The 21,534-nt window shown below is 33.7% G+C and overlaps 3 protein-coding genes across 3 annotated transcripts; 1 reads left to right on the top strand and 2 right to left on the bottom strand.

The window, feature by feature from the left end:
• Positions 1-624: 624 nt before the first annotated feature.
• On the bottom strand, positions 625-4,025 carry LOC127252575 (4-hydroxy-3-methylbut-2-enyl diphosphate reductase, chloroplastic-like). Its single transcript, XM_051276804.1, has 10 exons — positions 3,565-4,025; positions 3,027-3,223; positions 2,459-2,638; positions 2,246-2,377; positions 2,087-2,161; positions 1,893-1,998; positions 1,678-1,772; positions 1,377-1,562; positions 1,180-1,266; positions 625-901 (listed from the first exon to the last, which is right to left on the bottom strand). Exons 1-10 carry the CDS (start codon positions 3,821-3,823, stop codon positions 827-829), a joined length of 1,392 nt encoding a protein of 463 aa, XP_051132761.1. The 5' UTR covers positions 3,824-4,025; the 3' UTR covers positions 625-826.
• Positions 4,026-13,749: 9,724 nt separating this feature from the next.
• LOC127252622 (probable 1-acyl-sn-glycerol-3-phosphate acyltransferase 5) lies at positions 13,750-17,162 on the top strand. The gene is made up of 4 exons (XM_051276885.1): positions 13,750-14,053; positions 14,594-15,136; positions 15,598-15,728; positions 16,544-17,162. The coding sequence occupies exons 2-4, from the start codon at positions 14,598-14,600 to the stop codon at positions 16,954-16,956; spliced, it is 1,083 nt and encodes a 360-aa protein (XP_051132842.1). The 5' UTR covers positions 13,750-14,053; positions 14,594-14,597; the 3' UTR covers positions 16,957-17,162.
• Positions 17,163-17,269: 107 nt separating this feature from the next.
• On the bottom strand, positions 17,270-19,733 carry LOC127252621 (UPF0496 protein At4g34320-like). Its single transcript, XM_051276884.1, has 2 exons — positions 19,133-19,733; positions 17,270-18,744 (listed from the first exon to the last, which is right to left on the bottom strand). The coding sequence occupies exon 2, from the start codon at positions 18,727-18,729 to the stop codon at positions 17,599-17,601; it is 1,131 nt and encodes a 376-aa protein (XP_051132841.1). The 5' UTR covers positions 18,730-18,744; positions 19,133-19,733; the 3' UTR covers positions 17,270-17,598.
• Positions 19,734-21,534: the final 1,801 nt, after the last annotated feature.

Genomic DNA, 21,534 nt, shown 5'->3' with positions numbered 1-21,534 from the left:
AATTTTAGAATATTAATATTTTATAAGTAATAATACAAAAAAAAAAAAATTAAAAACAACTCTTACTTGTGAGGTTTTGATTTTGAATAGTAAAATTTCGAATTGAAATAGTTGTTTGATGTGATATAAATATGAATTGTTGTGATGTTTTGAATATAAAATTAGATTTTAATGTAATAAAATAAATAAAAATTGAGTGTTTGATTTGATATTTTTGGAGGAAAAAAAAAATTAGAATAGTAAAATCAGATGTAAAATTTCACAAGTAAACAAAGTCTTTTAATGACATTTTTCGGTAATATTATGTAAAATGCGTAAGTATTTTCTATTATTCAAAAATTATATTTAATTTTATCCTCAATATAAATTAAATTTTAACAATATATTTTATATTGTTCTCATCACTTTATATTTTATTAACAAAAAATTTACATAAATAAAAAGGTAAATTACATTTAAAATAAGATCAAAATATAGTAAACAAAAAATTATAACTATATTTATATAAAATAGTTCTAAATATCTAAAAAGAATGACAATTCAAATATTTTATTAAATAATATTAAAAATTAAATTGTATTAAGGATCCTATAAATTATTATTATTGTATTGAATAAATCAATATTATCCAAATTAATCACTCAAAATGATCTTACCCTATGCATATTATTCTTATATAAGGCTTAAATTGATTGAATCCAGCATGCAATAGTGCGACAATGGAAGGCTGGCTGGTGTTAGTTTCGGGTTTGATTACTAGTTTATTACAACTATAATCTTTCTTCTATTCTATTCTATAGACTATTCTATACTAAACTATACCATCCTATACAAGCTGCAATAGTGATTCCTCCTCCTCCCTCTTCAACTCAAAAACTTTATTTAGGACATCTTCAACAACCTGAAAACAAACATCCATTTTGTAATAACAACAAAGTTATTAACCAGTCAAAATTGCTTATAAATCCACTAAAAGTCGCAATTTAGAAATACAAGAGACTCCCCCATGTTTGATGCATAGAATCTCCTAGAAATTGCGTTATATTTAGGAAATTTTGTGCAATATTTTAAAAAATACGAAAAAGTCTCACGCTGTTTCTAACTCACGGAAAAAAAAAAAACAAACTTTTCAAATCACAATTTTTCCTATTAATTGGATGAAGTGGGTTGTGTACCAACCTTATCAGGAGTGGATGCACCTGAAGTTATGCCGACTGTAATAGGACCTTTGGGTAACCAATTCTCTTTCTCCACCAGCTCGCCGTGCTGAAATATAAATACATAATCCATATATGCAATCTCAATCTCAATCTCAATCTGTGTTATTCACAATTAATATGAATTTCGTGCTACAATACAATACAATAGAATCGTACCTTCAACTTGTAGGCTATCTTGTTCCCGGGACCTATTCTTTTCTCACTATCGATCCAATACGATGGAAGCCCCCGCTCTTCAGCAATTTCTTGCAAGTGTGATGTGTTGCTAGAGTTGAACCCACCTACCACAAGCATTACATCCAATGGTTCTTCCACTAGTTTATACATAGCATCTTGCCGCTCCTACACACACTCGCATATGAGTCAGACTCGATATCCTATATGTATGTCTGCATACTTACTGTGCGCCAACTATTTTATTTTATTATATTATTAAATTTAAATGAACTACAAGTACCTGAGTTGCATCACAAATTGTGTTGAAGCTCAGGAAGTGATGGTTAATATTTTCCACTCCATATTTACGCATCATGGTTCTTTCGACTAATTTTCCTGCAGAATAGAGCAATCCGCCGTTAGAACAAGCATGTGATGAGAGGAACGGGACAGAATATATACATATCGAGACATTGATATATCTGTGTATTTGTGTGTTTATGTGTACTGACTCACCAATCTCCTCAGTTTCTCCTTTCAACATTGTAGTTTGATTCGCAATACCAACTTTTACGAGATCTATGTCTGGATCAAACCCCTTGGACACAGCATTTTTAAATTTCTGGACATTGACATATCAGATTAGATACTAAGAATTTTTTACCAAAATAAAAGAAAGAATACTTTCGAGAATTTAGGTATCAAGGTACCTCCATAAATGCCTCTTTAGTTGAGCTCGAACCGTCAAGTTTGCCTCCCAAAATGTAATCACACACATATGTTGCCTGCGACATACATGTTCACTAAAATATGTATTATGCTAGATAGACAAATATAAGAGACTGAAGCTGATGGAAAATTGATCGCACCTCCGCCATGCTCTTTACAATGATATACTTCCCAGCAAAAGAAGCAGTTGCTATAGTCTCTTCATGAAAGTATTTTCCATGGATGATTGAAGTGTACTCCCCCTTTTTGTGCTTATCGACTATATTCCAGACCTTAACAAGAAAAGACAGGAATGACTATAAAATCAAGCAAATAATTACTTCTGGTAACACCTTGACTGAAAATTTAGCTACCTTGGATACCCATGGGCATGTTGTGTCAACTATTTGGACATTCTTCTCGCTCAAAATCCTCATCTCTTCCACAGCAGCTCCGAAAGCAGGAAGTACGACAACATCACCTTTGTCAACAACATCAAATTGCTTTTCACCATTGGTAAGAGGAATATCCTCCACTTCCATGTCTGCAAGATTCTGGTGGCAAATAACAAATTCAAGCTGTTTAGATGGATATACCAATAATATCAATTTTCTTCAATCTACAACTAATTGCCGAAATCCATTTCTCGAAATAAGGTATAGTTACCGGTACATAGACATTTAACCTATTCATAAGAGTAAACTGCAGATTCCCAAAAGATAAACACAGAGAATAAAGCATGCTGCGCAAAGAGTTAATTGACTAGGCTTCATTCAGTACCTCTTAGTATACGGCTATACCCAACAAATAGAGATATGGGAGATATATACAATAAGCAGTTGTTCGTGTACAGAGCAAAACATATCATGGTGTTATTTTCAGAATCATTCTTCCTATAACAACTGACTACATTCTAACAAGGATTATGATATAAGCAGAAACCTGATTAACAACTGGATTGTGAACGATTTCATTAGTGATCCAAATCCTCTCGTTGGGAAACTGCTTTCTTGCTTCATAGGCAATCTGAACAGCCCGTTCGACCCCCCAGCAAAATCCATGAGCTTCAGCAAGCTTCACCGTAACATTTCCCCATGTATACTCATTTCCGTTCTCTTTCAGTGTCTGAATGACGTCACCTGAATGGTCCAATAACATTAGTCTAAATAAATGTAAAGGAGCAGTTGCGGTGAACAACATAGAAGTGTGTCTACAAAGAAGTTATTTAAGATGCAAAATGAGATGGTAGAAGGAAATGATTTCATAGGATCACCATCCTCAATAACTGTGAAATCAAGGAATTTGCAGCTCAAGATCACCGAGACAGCAATAAAATCTTGCTTAATGAAGCCATGAAGACAACTTCAAAAAATAATAATAATAAAATCGATTCGATCATTGTTTGGTTTCCATCAAGATCAAAGAGTGAATTTCACCAAAGCCCGAGCTCATACACAAAGATCTACAGCACAACACTTACTTGTATAATCCTGGCTCATCTGTTCAAGAGTTGCCTCTTTATGCCCAAACCCCTTGCGGTTATAATTTTTGCTTCTCGTCAAATTGTGCCTAAAACCCTTGGCGTCGAAGTCCGTCCCTGCCTCTAGCGAAGAAGTTGCAGCTTCTCCGGAGGCAGCGCATCGCACAAAGTACGGGTTCCGCTGGCGGAACAATCTGGTATCCGGCAAGGAAAGCTCCGTCCCGGTGGAGAAACGACACAAGTGCAGAGAAATCGCCATTCTAGGTCAACACGCAATTCGCGCACGGTGCACGCCTGTGATGCATAGCGCGGTATTTATCCCCCGGGCACACTGGCAGTTTGTGGCCAATAAATTTTGCATGGAATTATTGTGATGCAGGTTCTCCCAATCCCATCGCTTTCGTGGAGAAGCAAAAGACGAAGAAGAAGAAGAAGAAGCAAACAAATGGCCGTATTTTCCAGAAAAATCATTGTCATCGTTAACAATTCCCTTCAAGACTCCATCAACCAAGAGAATCATTTTCTACCATAATACTCAAACACCATCGACAATTACTCAAGTGGCAGAATTCCAGCCATAATCTGGTATTATCTCTGAAAGAACCCGACAAGTCCAGCAACGTCGTCATCGTCATCGTCATCGCAGCACTAATTTCATCAATTCCACAATCCCAGCCAGGGCTGGGCTTATATAATGATTCTGGGCCTGAGTCCATAATATGGGCCCATCCAAACTCATTAACTAAGAACCATCTAAGAGGCTATTTGAGTCCATTCAAGAAATCGATATAGCTCCTCGGAAAATATTATTATTATTATTATTATTTTTGTTCTATGGTATATTATAATTATCAATTTTAATTTTATTAAAATTATTCTTCGAATTTTGGTCTTATTCAAACTAAAATTAATCAAGCTTAGTCTCATACTTTGCCGACTGATACTGAATATGATTGTGTTGACTTGAACACAATCATGTTGGATTTAACACAATCCTTATAAGCACGAAAAATCTCGTAATCTGACAACGCAACAGATTGACACGACCACATAAAAAAGCATTTCTCTCCTTTTATTTTTCCAAATACAGCTTAAATTCTCAATATACCAAAGTATATCAAATGATACAAAACCATATTAAAAACACATTTTTTCAAAATACTTTAGCTTCATTTTTTCAAAATACTTTGGCTTCTTGCTTATATAAATCATTAAAAGAACATATCCAAAAATAGTGTTATCATTGAAGTATTAAGAAAAAAAAAAAATTGAGATAAAAAACGAGGAAAAGTTGGAATGTTCAAGTTAGTGTGTTTGAGAATGAATAAGGATGCCCTTAATATAGGAACATCCACTTGGATAAGACAGTCACATTTAATTGTCATAACATCAGTCATAATTATCGTTTTAATTTCCGTCGTAATTAACGCAATCATACAGATATATATGACAACAGATGGCCATTCGATGGAATAAGATTTTATCCAGATTCTTCCTCTGCGATTTGGGCCAAATATCCGGGCTTATACTTAGCTTTCTCATGGACTATAATTTGAACACATCTCGACACAAAAGATAAAATATTATTTTTTTGGTGGTTATCAATCTTTTATTAAAATTTTAAAGTCGTCAAGCCAAGTATTTACTAGGCTGCAAGACCCATGATCCTCGAACTCATAACCTATGTAGAGGTGGTAAATTGGACCAGGACCGGCCAGAGAATATTTTTGGACCAGACGGCATAGCCCAGTTTCTACCCGGGCCTAAAAAAATTCAAGCCCGACCACGACCCGTTTTGAAACCGGGCTAGCCTTTTTTTTTTTTAATTTTTAGTTTAGTTTTTTTTTAAAAAAATTCTGAAACAATTTATTAATTTTTATAAGATAAGTGTGAAAATTAAACTCATGACCTAATATTATTTTTCACATAAATTCATTTGTTAATATATTTTTAAAATTATATTTAATTTATGAATTTGGCCTGGGCCAGGTACGGCCCGATCTTGATGGGCCCAGACACGGTCTAAAATTTGGGCCTATTTTTTCACACCGTGTTTTGATCTAATTTTTGTATTGTGCTTATTTTTGTTAGCTCTAGACCTATAATTGCTATGTACAGTTAGGTGGCACGTGCGTATGACTCACCGTGGTTTGACCATAACTTTGGTTACTTTAATAAGCTTAAATCTTAATTTTTTTGTCTAAAATAATTGAGAAAATCTCAATTAATTCACATATTTGGGTCAATGCATTTCTAACTCATTAAAAAGCCAATTTTGAAAATTTCAAAATTAATTTTCTATAAGTTAAATTTCACTTTGTATTTTTTAATGAATATATTTTTATATTAGATATGAAGAATAGTATCGATAATTTAAAAAACTGAAAAATTGCATCCAACCTACTTTGATTTAAAAAAATAAGCATCAATTCCTCTTATGGTTATAAAATTGCATTACTTTCCCCCGTGTACTGAAAACATAGCGCATAACTCTCAAAATCTCTTCACATAAAGGTGTTGTTAAAACATGCGTTGTTTCTGTGATTGTTTAGGTGAAAAAGTAAAAACACTTTGTTAAAGTTACAATTTTATCAATTTCATCATTTTAATTGTCCAAATTGTGTCACTATAGAGAAACATGTGCGGAGCTCCCCTTAAACCATTTATGCTCCTTCACATGCATCAACAGCCTCCAAGCTCACTGATGTTTGGCTTATCCACCTTCATAATGCCACCGAATTAACCATCTCTCTAGTCAATATAATCGTAAACAGCCCTTGGGTGATCTTGAGCGCCATAAAATTCTTTCATTTCATAACCCTAACTCAGGCCAATCTTTCCGGCTCATTCCCCAGCACATACATCAATCTCTTCAGCAATAATCTAAAGAAGAGAGGCAACAACTTCCACACAGTGTTGCATTTCAATTCGACTTTGTTAAGGGAATGAATGCAACCAAAGGATTCTTTTTATTGTATATTGTTGGACAATAAAAACAAAATTCTTTTAACTATTGATTTTTGTTATTATCCCTTTTACATGATACTATTTTTGTTTATTCATCTATTTACTTTTATTCATCTTTGTTTATCTTGAGATGTAAGAATATGAATTCTTTCTTGGTGTTTGATTTCAACTTTTGATTTTTGTCCTTTGAAATTGAAGAATGTGAATTCCAGGCATGCTTAATTGCTTTAAACTAGTCCATTGACTTTCAAGATTTAAATTTCATAAAATTTGTGTGTTCTTGCCTCTTGGACTCTTGTAATTGTGTAGATCACCCTATATGTTGGGATATTCTATTTTAGCTATCAATTTTTTGTACAATAAATAGATCATTTATTCATTTATGGATTTTCTTTCAAGATTGCTATTTGAGTTGTTTGTTGCTGCATGTTTATATTATACATACATATATATATATAATATTACAATAATCATGTCTACACTTTACACACTCAATCCATGACACAGTGGCAATGATAAGTATGTGTTAAATCAAGATCATCATTGTCAATGATTATGTGTGTATACGAAGTGATGGATCCAACTCCAATTTACATAATTCTTTTTGCATTAACTTGTAAATTTTATTGAATGTAGATATAACAAATGAAGTCCTTTGTAGCTGATCATGGCTTTAATTGAATTATATATTTTGTTAAAATACATTTAGAAGCAATATATTATATTTATGGTAGTTATCTTATTTAAGAGATTTATAGGATTTTTGCCTTATTCAAACGATTTGTATTTCATTATAAATATGTATATATTCTTATGATTGTAATAGAGAATTTCAATTTCATATTCTAACATGGTATCAGAGCCAAATTCTCTCTGGATACCTCCATAACCCGTTATATCCCATATATATTTTTATATTTTATTAATGTATTTGTTTCTATCCACGATCATGTTGTTATTTTCATGTCGTCTCCGTCTCTACTACTCCACTGACAGAATCTACTTTCGGCTCTAATGCCGTTGAGAGTCTTGTTTCGACTATAACTCTATTGAGAGCGAGGGAGTCATGTTTCCGACTCTAACTTTTTTGCTCTGGTTCCGTTGTGAGCGAGCGACTCCTATTTTCAACTTAGTTTTCAACTCTAACTCTATTGAGAGCGATGGATTCATGTTTCCGACTCTAGCTCTGTTGTGAGTGAACGAGTCCTGTTTTTTGCTCTAGTTCCGTTGTAAGCGAGCGAGTCCTATTTTCCAACTCTAACGGTAGTGAGAGTTCTGCTTTTGACTCTGATCCAGTGGATGACTACACCACTTTCAGTCAATCTTAGCGAATTCAAATTCATACGCAGAAGATCTCGGCTATATCTTTTTCGGTCATTTCTAACAAACTCAAGTTTGTTTCATCATATCTTGAGTTTGAGGAGGGATGTTAAAATATATTAGAAGCAATATATTATATTTATGGTAGTTATCTTATTTAAGAGATTTATAGGATTCTTCCCTTATTTATACTATTTGTATATCATTATAAATATGCATATATTCTTATGATTGGAATAGAGAATTTCAGTTTCATATTCTAACATGTTTCTTCAATAAGTCTCTGACGGAAGTCTTGTACTGCTGTACAAACTAAGATTTTGATCAAGACAATTGTAGTTACTCCATGGTTCTAAGAAATGCAAATCCATCCGATGCCGAATTCATATTCATACTCCCACAACAGAAAATAAAGGAAAAGAAGCATGTCATTGTCACTAGATTCAACTCATTTAATTGTAATTGATGTTGCCAATGATTTGGTTGTAGTACATAGAATTGCATTTGTAAAACATATTTTTATAGAATTTCTTAACTTTTAACTTCTGTTTCATATATAATTTGCAACAGATTATATAATAAAGATTTATGTTTATATGCAAGAGATTATATAAGTGTAGTAACTTACAACATTTTTTTGGATTTATTTTGTTTTCAAAAGTTTCAAATGCTTTGTAGTCTTACATGTCTCGTTTTTGTTACCGTTGTAGTTGTGTTGATATAGATATCAAATTGGTACAATAATAAGAATCCAAAGTCCTAGATGTAATCCTATTGTCTAAATATTATATTATTCCACTTGCAATTAAAAGTTCTAGAGATCCAAATTTGAAAGAAGTCGAGATATTTAATTGCTTACACCTTCTACTGAAAATTATTTATCATTTAATTGCTAGATTGTTGCTATATGTTGCATAGAATATAAATTATGATGATGTAAAACTATGACACACACAAAAGAAAACCAAGACACATTACGAAAAATAAAAAATCAAAATCAGAAAAAAAAAAAAAAAACTACACACATTATGGAAAAATAGAAATGCTATAATCAATATGAAAAACATGACTCTAATGTATCAACTATAGAAAATATATGTTATAAGAAAGAGACTATCTAAGTTCGGCATAATTTTGATAGAAACAATAATAAGTCAATGGAGTATAATAATTTTCCAAAAAACAAACAAAATTCAGTATACCAAATAACATGTATGAAAACAGTGCGGCGGCTACAGTGCTGAATTTAAAATTCAGCACTGTGCTGAACAACACATCATGTGCTATTAGACAATACATAATATTATTAAAAACAACACATTGTATATGTTAATATAATACAAATACATCATATGAACAAAACACACATGTTGTAGTCTCAACAACACACGATATTACTACAGACAACATAGAATATTACTACAGACAAGATATTGTATATATTAATATAATACAAATACATCATATGAACTAAAAATACATGTTATAGTTTCATATAACACACAACAGTTAATTTTAGCACATGATACACTTGTATGTAGCACACTTGTTACTATTAAAAACAACACATACATTTATTATACACAACATGTGCTGTATGTAATATTAATGTGTGTTGTTTGTATATATAATGTGTGCTGAGAAAATCGGCACCATAATCATCCCCATGAAAACAAACTCTCCTTTTTGTGTAACCATTAGGATGTGCAACACTAATATAGTATAAATTCAACATAAATACAAAACTAACATGCCACAAGTTCATAACTAGTTTGTGCAATACAAATACACCGCACAAATAGAACAACTGAATTTTGACACAAATATATGAAAAATAATTGATAGGTCTATTCCATTATGTCGAAGGTGGTTGCAAACTCTGTATATTTGAAGCCGATGTGTGGTGTGTTCGTGGTGCATAAGAGAACCGTGCACTCCATAGCAGCGAGACTAACGATAGGCGTCTAGAAAGTCCCTAGTGATCAATCATTGTGAGTTCATTGATAACAGTCACACATTCTATCAAAACATAAGGTAATATAGAGTAAATTATCAATATGGTACTTTCTGAGGCAAACTGTGGTGGTAACATTACCTATACTTTCAGTCATCGTCCCAACCTGTGAAGATATAACCACATTACAAGAGTTTTATTTGTTTAATACAAAAAATCCAATTAGAATAATGATCTTAAAGAATATGATTTAGGAATTTTTAGGGCTAAAATTACATATCTAGCTCGTGTGAGACGATTCTTGACCTATAACAAAAAATTTTCTTCCTAACCTAGTGCAGTTTAATGGAAGTCTTTTTCATTGGTTCCACTGCAAGATTTATTAGTCTAAAGTATTAGAAATCACTCAATTATGGAATAATAGTACATGTAAGTAAATTTTCATACTGATGGAGAAAATGGAACATTCTTACAACGTTGTTTATTATGACTCTGTTCAAGACACTTGGAACATGTAGTAGTCAAGCCTTTATGTGAAGTTTTTTTTTTTTTTTTTTTTTTTTATCTCTCTCATCATGGCCATCATGTTTTATTGTTGTCTTTGGTCTACTTGTGCGTACTTTGACCATAGGAGGATCGGGTGGACCGAGGGAAGATTACTCAAATTCATGCATGTCAGGAACAAGAGTGATGTTGTGCATATAGACACGTCTATATGTTTCCATCTTAATGCACTCATCAACGTAATCATCAACATTGAGTCTATGGTAGTCAATTGATGCTATTGCATGGCAACAAAGATAGCCCCATACTTCAAACATTCCACAAGTGCAACTTCGAATATCAAGCTGCACAATATAATTTTTCAAAAAATAAATTACCTTAAACTTGTTGCCTCATTCCTAAGAAGCAAAATAGTTGCGGCTCAAAATATGTTGCTTCTTAATTTTCTTAATACTATTTCGGCAAAATGCACGAGAAAATTTATTGATTCCTGCCTGCTTCACTTGAATCCTTACCATCAAATTATGTTGAATCCATTCGAACATTTCGATAATCGAAAAGTCTCTAGCATCCATAATGTAATGGTTGAAGGATTCACACGTATTGTTGACCAACACATCACTTTTTGTCAGTGTAGAGAAAAAGGCACGCGATCAATGGTATTGTGACACTTCACTTGACCATACATATGCCGTTTCCCCATCCCATTTATTAAATGAAACTTTCGTATTTCACTCAAAACCGTATCGTGCTCATTCATATTGTAAAGGGAGGTTGCTTTCCAGAACAATATTTTAAATTCTAGTCCCTTGAACTGTGTCTTAAATTTATTGTATATATGCCGAATACAAAATCTATGCTCCGCCCGTGGGGCGCGAACAACTACTGCCTCAACTAGTCCTTTTTGTCTATCTGATATAAAAGCTCATTTCCCATTTCTCCGATCTCCTAAATCCCTCATAAGCCGCTTAAGAAACCAGTCTCATGTCTCGAACTTCTCAATCTTAACAAAAGCAAAGGCAATTGGATAAATATAGGGTCTCTCCCAATGGTTGTAAGAAGTTGACCCTTGTTGATACCCTTCAAAAAACAATTTCTAACCCTATGATTTCCCTAAATCTATGCAAAAAACCATCCCTTAAACCCGCCAAGCAATAATACATCATTCTCAACACCGGTGGATTTCTTTCACGATCAACATCGAGTATACAGTTACTACCCTCATTGTACTTGCATATTGTGGCACAGTAGCCATATAATCTTGTAAATTGCTCTTTGGTATTGCCCTTGATAAACTCAAATGCATATTTTTGGCATAATAGATTTTATACAGACTCACATCCACACGCACATCTCACTTAATCTTTTTCTTCAATGCAAGAAGGCTTATATCTGGGTTGTCACTCACCATATATTTTATTCTAGTCCCTAAGTATTTGTAATCCGCTTGCGTATTTACAATTTGATGTGCACAATTGTGAGCCCTAAGACGCATGTAATCTCTACAGGCAGCCCTTCTTGCACATAACAATTACTTCTGTCCGTTCATTCTTTACGAACAAAAGATCTCATCCATTTTGTACAACCCAATCCTGTAATACTTTCTTATACTTTTTGCGGTTTTCAAACTTCAAACCCACTTTCAAATTCATGCAATCGAAATCTGTGTCCTTATCCCATTCATGATACGTAGGGACTCCTCTATTATCCGAACCTTTGGGCGTTTGAAGACCGGCATTTTCCTTGCTATCGACATCACTATACCACAAATCAACAATGTTGTCTTCACCTTTGCTCCGACCACATGTACCAAATCTTTTGGAATTGACCATGAGTTTTTCATACCCTTACCCTATCATCCTCATTGTAATATATCCAAATTGGCTCATCGACACCTAGATTTTCCAATAATTTCATCTTTTTCAAATCCTTCATACTGAATTTCAACGTCATAGTCCCTTTCAGTTTGTATATCCCCTGAAATGCCTTCATTTTCTTTCATCATTTCGACGTAGATATTTTGGTTCATTGATTCAAGAACACAATGATAAGGTAATAAATAACCTGCACATGTACCAATAATATATTATAAATCAATAATTTATAAATAAAATATAAAAAAACAAGAATATATAAAAATTTCAATGACCGGAACAAAAAAAAAAAAGAAATCAAGGTGACCTCCGTGGAACTTATCAAATAGGAAATAAAAAAAGAATCTCAACCTCGAGTGCAGACAAATCTCTACCCAACAATTACCTAAAATTATTGAAAATATTATGATATATAAAACAACTCTCAGAAGAGAAACAAAAAACATCCAATGTGAAACAGCCCTAAAACACCAAAGAAAAATTATTTTTCAATGAATGGTTTTCTTCCACTTTGGAGAACAAATTTGACAACCTTCTTGGGTACCACCTAACCGAAATATATAAATAGATATCGCTCTAAATAGAAGCTATAGTTTCATTGAGGACAAGATTTATAACTTGCCAAAACACGAAGCGGCCGGACGATGTTGGGGAATCACTCCGTTGTAGCTTGGAGAGAACTATGGTGTGTCTCGTGTTCGGAATATGAGACTCAATTTCTATTTATAAGAAAAATATGAAGGGCACAATAGTTTTGGGTGGGGAGGAAACAAAAGTTTAAGAAATATTGAAATATTTTGGATGGGAGAGAAAAAAATTTTAAAGGTAAAATGGTCAAATATATATTCAATTTGACGGTGTTAATTATATTTAAAGAAAATGAAGAGTATGTTGTATTTTTAATAACATAGGGAAAGTAATGCAATTTTACAATCATAAGGTGGATTGACGCTAATTTTTTAAATCATAGGTAAGTTGGGTGCAATTTTGCCTATAAAAAATAATATTGTGATTGAATTATTGACTTTTGTGATTATATATGTTAAGTCTTTTAAAATTTTATAATAGATTAAGAAATGACAATATTTTATTACTTAGTAGAAGTTTTTACAAATTTTTTTGACATTTTTATCCTATGTATAAAAGTAATTGTTTGTGTAATTGTATATTTATAATTTAAGTAAAAATTAAAGGTATTTTGATATTGGCGTATACTTTGAACTGAGTCAGGAAAATAGTAAAATTGATACTTAAAATTATAATGATAAAGTATATTATATATTGTGTTAATATATTAATTATAATTTTATAATATTTATGTAAATTTGTGTCATCCAAAATTTTTGTAATTTAATAATATTTTACTCTTTATATATTATACATGCATCAATTTTATATTAGAACATAAATTTATTATGGATATACCGTAAAAATAAATGGGAAAACATAAAGCGCAACAATCCGGAAAATTGATTGCAACGGTGTTTGGCAGTGAGTGAGAGAGAGAGAGAGAGCATTGAATTGAAGAAAGAGTTAATTGAAACGGTGTTGGCGTTGGTGTTGGGTAGTGAGCGAGCGTTGAGGAGACTAGCGTAGAGTAGAGTAGAACTAGAGCAGAGAGATATCATATACTACTAGTAAGTATATATAGCGGCGCATCCTATCCAGAGGCCGCGTAGCGTATCATAGCGTATCGTACTGCGCTGTGAAAACGTGAAAAATAAAACCCCGTTGAGAAGAGGAAGGAAAGCAGAAAGGAAGGAAGGAAGGAAGGAAGCTGCTCTCACCTTCCCCATTCTTCCAGAATTCACCCTCCAGACTCTCTTTGTGCCTGTGCCGTACCGATTCTCTTCTCTTCCTCATCGTCCAGGTCTCTCTCTCTCTCTCTCTCTCTCTCTCTCATCTCGTCCTGCGATCTCATTCTGCGTTCCCCTTTTTATGCTTCTTTTCTTTATTTTAATTTTTAATTTTGATTGAATTATTTATTGAGTCGCAAATTAAGCAGAAGCAGAATGAGTGAATCATCTCCAAGTTTGGAAGTTGTCCAGTTTAGTTTTTGCTGCATTGATTGATTTCAATATAATTCTTCTAAATTGCTTGCAAAAACATCATCATCATCATCATCCCGTTCGTCATTCTCGGACCCTCATGTATAACAACAAACAGGAAACTGACTCAAACTTGTGCTATCACTAAAATTAGGAAAAGTAGACCATATAAACCTTTGGAAGAACTACCATTACCTTGTTTGCAAGTTGCTGCTTTAGATTATAAGTAGGCTTAGGCTGCTGCTTAGTTAATTATGAATTTATGATTCCTTCCATTCCATTCCATTCCCCATTTTAGTTTTTTTTCAACCTGAATTGGATGGAATCTGATCCATGGTTGTTTGCTTCCAATGCTACAATAGCCAAATGGAACGGCACCGTCCCCTGACTCTACCAAGACTGATCCGTGGCATCCTCTGCATAATCACATTGATCTTAACAGCATTCGTGCTCTTGATCTTTTTTGGATTCTGGACAGCTGTTGTCCTGAGGTTTTTCAGCCTACATCTCAGCAGGAAGCTGACGGCCTTCTTCTTTGGGAGATGGATTGCTCTGTGGCCATTCCTATTTGAGAAGATAAATAAGACTAAAGTGATCTTTTCCGGAGAACAGGTTGGTCCTCAAGAGCGCGTGTTGCTTATCGCAAACCATAGAACTGAAGTTGACTGGATGTACTTGTGGGACCTTGCATTGCGGAAGAAATCCGAGGGTTGCATCAAGTATATCCTCAAGAATAGTTTGATGAAGCTGCCTGTATTTGGTTGGGTTTTTCACATAATGGAGTTTATTCCCGTTGCTCGAAAATGGGAAGAGGATGAGTTGAAAATGCGTAGCTTGCTCAAGTCTTTTGGAGACTTCCGGGATCCTTTGTGGCTCGCTATTTTTCCCGAAGGCACTGATTTCACGTAAGTTGGGATTGAAATTTTCCATCTTGGATGAATGTAGGTAGAAAAGCTTAAATGTGGCTAGAACTTGTTTGCGCTTTCTTTTTGTTTTTTTTTTTTTTTGTTTTTTGCTTGTGAAAGATTCCTTTTTTATTTTAGTCTCACTAAAAGATTTATAGGGGAAGTGACATATTTAATCCAATAAGACATTTGGTTCTCAAGATCAATGAAGTTTACTAACATTGCATTAGATTAATATGAACTTCATTAGAGAATTATGTGATGATATTTGACAATGCATGAACGTATTCTATCAAGTTTGATGACCCGAAGATCTTGTGCTTGAGTTTCTTTAAATAAAAGTTTTTGTTAATAGAAAAAATCCACGAAAAACAAAGATGTATGTTTTTGTAGGCTAGAGTTGAAATGAAAGGATCAAACAAGCATTGTTAACCTTGACTGTTTTTGGCGATATTATGCAGAGAAGAGAAGTGTTTACGCAGTAAAAAATACGCATCTAAAAATGGGCTGCCTTTGCTAAATAATGTGCTTCTTCCGAAGACAAAAGGCTTTTATGCATGTTTGGAAACGTTGCGGGGCTCATTGGATGCAGGTTCTTTTCATCTCCCTATTTCTTTTTATTGATGCTCGTTTTTACATGAATTGCCTAACTCCACTCGACTCTATCATAACACAAAGATCCAATCAAAGGCATGAAGAATGCATTGCATAAAAACATGACTTTATTTCATCAAGAGAATGATTACTAATTTTGTGATCAACAGTATAATATTCTGCTATCAAAATTGGCTAGCCTCTGTTTAGCAGTTTTGACACAGAACTCAAATTCATTATAAGAGCCTTGCTACATTGATGTTTCTTTTTCTTTATTCATGCTATAGTAGAGTGAAAAAGATTGACGGGGTCGTATCATTATAAATACATGAATACATACCTTCGATGAGTTTAGTCTCTATGTTTGCGTGTATTCTTGAGCCTTAGGCCTCATTTAAAGCATAAAGACTTTTTAATCCTATATAATAACCAAGGCCTAAAGCTATCCTATTTGAACCTTGTCTTTCCTGTAGCTGTACTAAGGGTTGCCTGCTTATCGGGTAATTGATGTTTGTAAGTGAAATTGACAACTATCCTACCGTCAATTCATGCTGGTGTGCGATGTTGGTAGGCTTGCTTAGTGTAGGATAATCTAAAACCTAATGTACCAGACCTTTGCAAGTTGTTAGTTTAATTCTTGCCAAGTTCCAAGACATTTTGTGCCTAACTTGTCATGACTTTTGGGGTGTCGAATGATATTTCTAAAGTAAACTCCCTAAAATTTGAAACAATAAGTTGCTTTGAAGATCTTAAGTTATGAGATGGCACCACCCTAAAATTGACTTCATTCCAATATTTCTATTCTATGTGCAGTTTACGACGTAACAATTGGGTACAAGCACCGGTGCCCCTCGTTCCTAGACAATGCCTTCGGCATAGACCCCTCGGAAGTTCACATCCACATTCGCCGTATTTCCCTGAACAACATTCCAACATCTGAAGACCAAGTATCAACTTGGTTGATAAATACATTTGAGACGAAGGACCGACTGCTGTCGGAATTTTACTCGGGAGGTCACTTCCCTAGTGAAGGTACTGAGGCTGACCTTAGTATGGCTGAGTGTGTACTAAACTTCTTATTTGTCATGACCATAACCTGTGCATGTACATATCTCACCCTTTTCTCCTCAATCTTCAGAATTTATGTTTCTCTAGCCTGTTCTTACATGGTAACCGCGACGTATTTCGATATTCGCCCTTCTCCTATTCCTATTTTTGGTCCATAAATTGCTGGACTCAACCTTATTTATCTTCTAACATTTGTACTATCTATGGACGGTATAATATCTCTCTCTATATCTGTGTTTATTTCCTTCAGTAGTTTATGTTGTAATAGAACTGTTGTTAACTCATTCAGCTTACCTTCAGCTAGAAACTATAAATAAAAATAAATGTTGTTAAAGCAATAGAACTTCTTCTTCCTCTTTCCTTATTATTCTTAGTACTTATTTTTTAAAACTATATGTATGACCTGATTAAGACATATTAGAAAGTGGACATGGCCAAAAGGGCAAAGGTGCAGATAATTCATTAACACACTTTCGGCTACTAACTAACAGATATTAATCACTGCATGAAACCTATTCAACCTATCAATATTCATCTCCTCCAAAGCAAAAAAGAGAGACTTTTCACCAACTAATAAAATAAAGTATGTCACTGTTTCCAGAAATTCATACCAGTATACACAACAATCTATCGACACCCTAAAAGAATAAATGAATTAAAAGGCTTACTTAGTTTGCAATAACAACACCAACAATAATAATATGTACTGAAATTTCAACCACAAGGGATTTGATGATGAAGAATGCAGAAATCTGAGGAGATGAAGTTGAGGAGAGATTCATACTTGATCACTGACTGCTTCAATGGTTGGGATTTTGTTTTATGATCCTCTGAAGAATAACAGTTCTCGCCCTGCGAATATCCCTGCTGCAGTTGTCGGCTTGGGCTCCTAACTCCTCGATGTTCTTCATGAACATATCCAGTTTCTTCTTGATTTCTTCCACACCGAGCTTGACGGCTTCTTCGTTTATGGCAAAATCAGCATTCTGCAAGAGGCCTTCAATCTCAATCTCCAATCGATCAATCAAAACTCGGATGTTGTCCAAGTCTTTGATGGTGACATAAGTCCCCACATTCATACAGTTGATTATCTCCTTATGTCCCTTCACAGCATTCTCATAGTTCTTGAGAAGTGAATCTATCCATTTCCCCATGGACCCCAGTGGAATCGAGGCTGCAGCCGCAAGGGCAGCAGCCACAGGTGGTGCAGCCATGGCGGCAGCCACCACCGAGCATATCAGGACAGCTGCAAAAGTGGCTGCAAAGATGATGCTGGATACCTTTCTCCAGGCATTGATGTATTTCAGCTTCTTATCAAGCTTGGTTTTCTTTAATTGTAGCCTTTCCAGCATCAAGATTTGCTGCATGTAAACAGATTGGAAAATCAGGAAGAACTCCTTGGTGAAGGGATCCCCGGCATCCCTGAAATTCTTCATTTCTTCCAATGTTTTTGAATACTTGTCGTTCCCTTCCACCCCATTGTTATCTTCCTCCACAAATTGCTGAAGCGCGACATGGATAAGCAGCTGGCTGTCCCGAGCGCGCTTCAAGCATTTTTCCAATGCTGCACAGAAATCCAGAGTTTTGAGACTGTTCTCAAAGTAGTCCTCAACTAGCTCGAACAATTCCTGATTCTTCCATATGTCCTTCTTGCAGTCCAGAATCACCTTCACCACTTCTTGATTCATTTCCAGGAGGCATCCGGTGACTTCCCTCAGGGAATCAAAGGACACTGCCCGAACTTCGACTCCTGCAGCTAAGGCATTGATGACATTGTTTGTTCGCACTTGGAGCGTCGTGTCAAACGACTGCAGATCCATGTCAACCATGCAGGCAGCCGCGTAGGAATTCAATTCCGTTGCAAACTGAAGTTTGTTTACGGGTTTGGCACCTGAGTTTTCATCAGGTTTCTTGCTTATGTGGCTTCCCATGGTTTCCGATTCAATCTGCAGAGAAAGTTTCCCAAACAGAATTTGTAAAGCCTACCTGCAATTTTTCTATTTCTTCACACAAGACAAAGATGTTTCTTCAAAGCAACAAAGATATTTTTTAGGTTAAAACAAATCTAACTCCACGCTTCAATCCACTATATTGCAATTCCATACCACAAAATGATTCTATAAGTGGCAGCAAATTTTCAATCCGAAAACTGATAATTAAGAGATTTCCAGTATATAAATAACAATACTATACGCAGCGAACTCCAAAAAAGCAAGAAAAGAAATTTCCATTCCAGGACCAAATACACACACAATTGCAATCACTTTTCAACTCAACAAGTAAAAATTAATCAAACAGAATGGCCGAGCAGCAGCACATAAACGAATTACTCACCTCGTAGACTGCAGAAACTTGTATCCTCAAACCAGACAGGCAAGCCGTGGATACAGAAACCGATCGCAACGCAAATAGTGAATAATTAATATAAGCAGCACAATTCCGTCATAAGTAGTGAAAAAGGCGAATCCGTTGATGGAGAAAGGAAAGCGATGCTGCGTAGATATATATATATATATATATATAGAAACACCGATAATGGATTGAGGAACGGCAAAGCTTGAGGAGAATGAATTTAATCAAAACCGTTACGGCGGACGAGAGCTAAATTGTGGTGGCGGTGGAGAGGCAAATTGAAGAAATAACTAGCTTGCACGCATTACCAACAATGGCGGAAGAGAGAGAGAGAGCACGCGCGCCAACACACACAAACACATATAATATAAATATATATATATATATATGTGGATAAAAGACGCGGGAAACGCAGTGAAATGCAATGGAATGAATGTTGTAGCAGAGTAGAGTAGAGTAGAGCTGAATGAGGCGTAAAGAAAGAAGGGCGGCTTTCAAGTGTTGTAGGCCTTAGCAATACCATCAGGTCAAGAACTCCATCCTAATCCTTCCTTCCTTCCTTCCTCCCTTCCTCCCCATGCTTCTGCCCGAAGCAACTCGCATATGCATATCCACATACATGTATATATGTCTGTATCTGCGTACGCTGTCCAAATTCCCATTATGCCCTCGTTTTAAAGGATAAACAAACAAATATATATACTTTCAAATTTTTATTCTCAATATCAAAATATTACTCCATCCGTCCAATTTTTATTGTCCTAAACTATATTTACACGATTTTTTAGGTGATTGTCTTTTTGTTAATTTGTCCTTAATTGTATGGTAGAGACTAAGGGTGTGTTTGTTTGGGGGTTTGGATTTTGAATTGAGATTTGAATAGTAAAAATTTTGAATTTGAATAGTTGTATGATGTGATATAAATAGGTGTTGATGTGATGTCTTGAATATAAAATTAATTTTTAGTATAATATAAAAAATAAAAAATAGGTGTTTTGATTGGATGTTTTTGGGGAAAAAATTGGATAAATAGTGTAAATCCAATCCAATCCCCCAAACAAACACGCCCTAAAAGTAATAAATGAATGAAAGGTAAAAATGTAAAATTTGTATTTAAAAAAAAGAAATAGGACAATAGTTGTTGTACGTCCCAAATAGACAATAGTTGTTGGACGTTCCAAATAGAAAAATAGGACATTAGTTTGTGAACGAAGGAAATACTATTTGAATTATAATTCAATCAAAATTTCGATTTCTAATATAAAAACCAAACAAATTCTTAGGATTTGTTTTTCCAAATTTTTTTCTATATGATTTTCAATATATGTATTTTATTATCACATAAAAATCAACATAAAATATTATTTTTGTGAGGTTGTTGAAAAGTAATTGTTTTTTTACGTTAAGAATAAGAATCTTGTAGGAAATATAAAAATAGTGAATATGTATGATGTACTAATTTTTTTTTTAAATAGTGAACAAAACCCTAGTATTTTAGGAATAATGAAATTCTTTTGTTCGTGGGTTTTGAGTTTGGATTTATGAATAGTAAAAAATTAAATTTGAATAGTTGTTTTGTGTGATATAAATAAATTTTGATGCGATGTTTTGAATGTAAAATAAATTTGTAGTATAATATAAAAAAAAATTGTTTAATTTGATATTTTTGGAAGAAAAAAAATCTGAATAAGTTTTAAAATCCATGAAAGACCACAACATTATTGTAAATTATTGATAATGGAGTTAAAAGAGCTATGATTTTATTTTGATAAATTAGTTTTTATTATTTTTTAAATATTTAATGAAAAACTATAATATATTTTTTATTATAAAATATATGAGTAATTTTTTATTGTAAATTATGTAATGTATAAAAGAATAAACTCGAATTCTTTAAAATTCCTAATTGTTATATAAACTGGGATGTGTTTAGTTACCAAATGGATTATTAAGTTCAAATTAAGTTGAAAATGATTTATTAATTAATATTTAATTTATTACGTAATACATATAATATTATAAAAATTTAAAATATGTATTTAATTATTTAATAATTCTATTTTGATAACGTATAGACATTATATGATTCTTTTGTAATAAATGTAGGGTTTGTCAGCTCATTTAAAATTTCTAATGTTGTATGTTCATAACTAGCGTGTGCTATATGATAATATATTACGTGATAAAATTAATTGTTATATGCTTAATAAGAATATATCATATATTGTTAGTTGCACGTGTTGTATTTATATTATATTAATGCATATTGTGTGTTGTCTGTGGTTATATCGTATGATGCCCGTCAGCATACGGTGTGCTATTGTAAACGCAAGACTGTAGTCGCGGACATTCTCTATACTTTATAAATTTAAATACTATAAACA

Source organism: Andrographis paniculata, unplaced genomic scaffold (assembly GCF_009805555.1).
Source record: "Andrographis paniculata isolate CXL003 unplaced genomic scaffold, ASM980555v1 Contig46END, whole genome shotgun sequence".
NCBI classification, from domain to species: Eukaryota; Viridiplantae; Streptophyta; class Magnoliopsida; order Lamiales; family Acanthaceae; genus Andrographis; species Andrographis paniculata.
The sequence above is the reverse complement of the archived record's forward strand: the minus strand, read 5'-3'. Positions and strand labels throughout refer to the sequence as shown.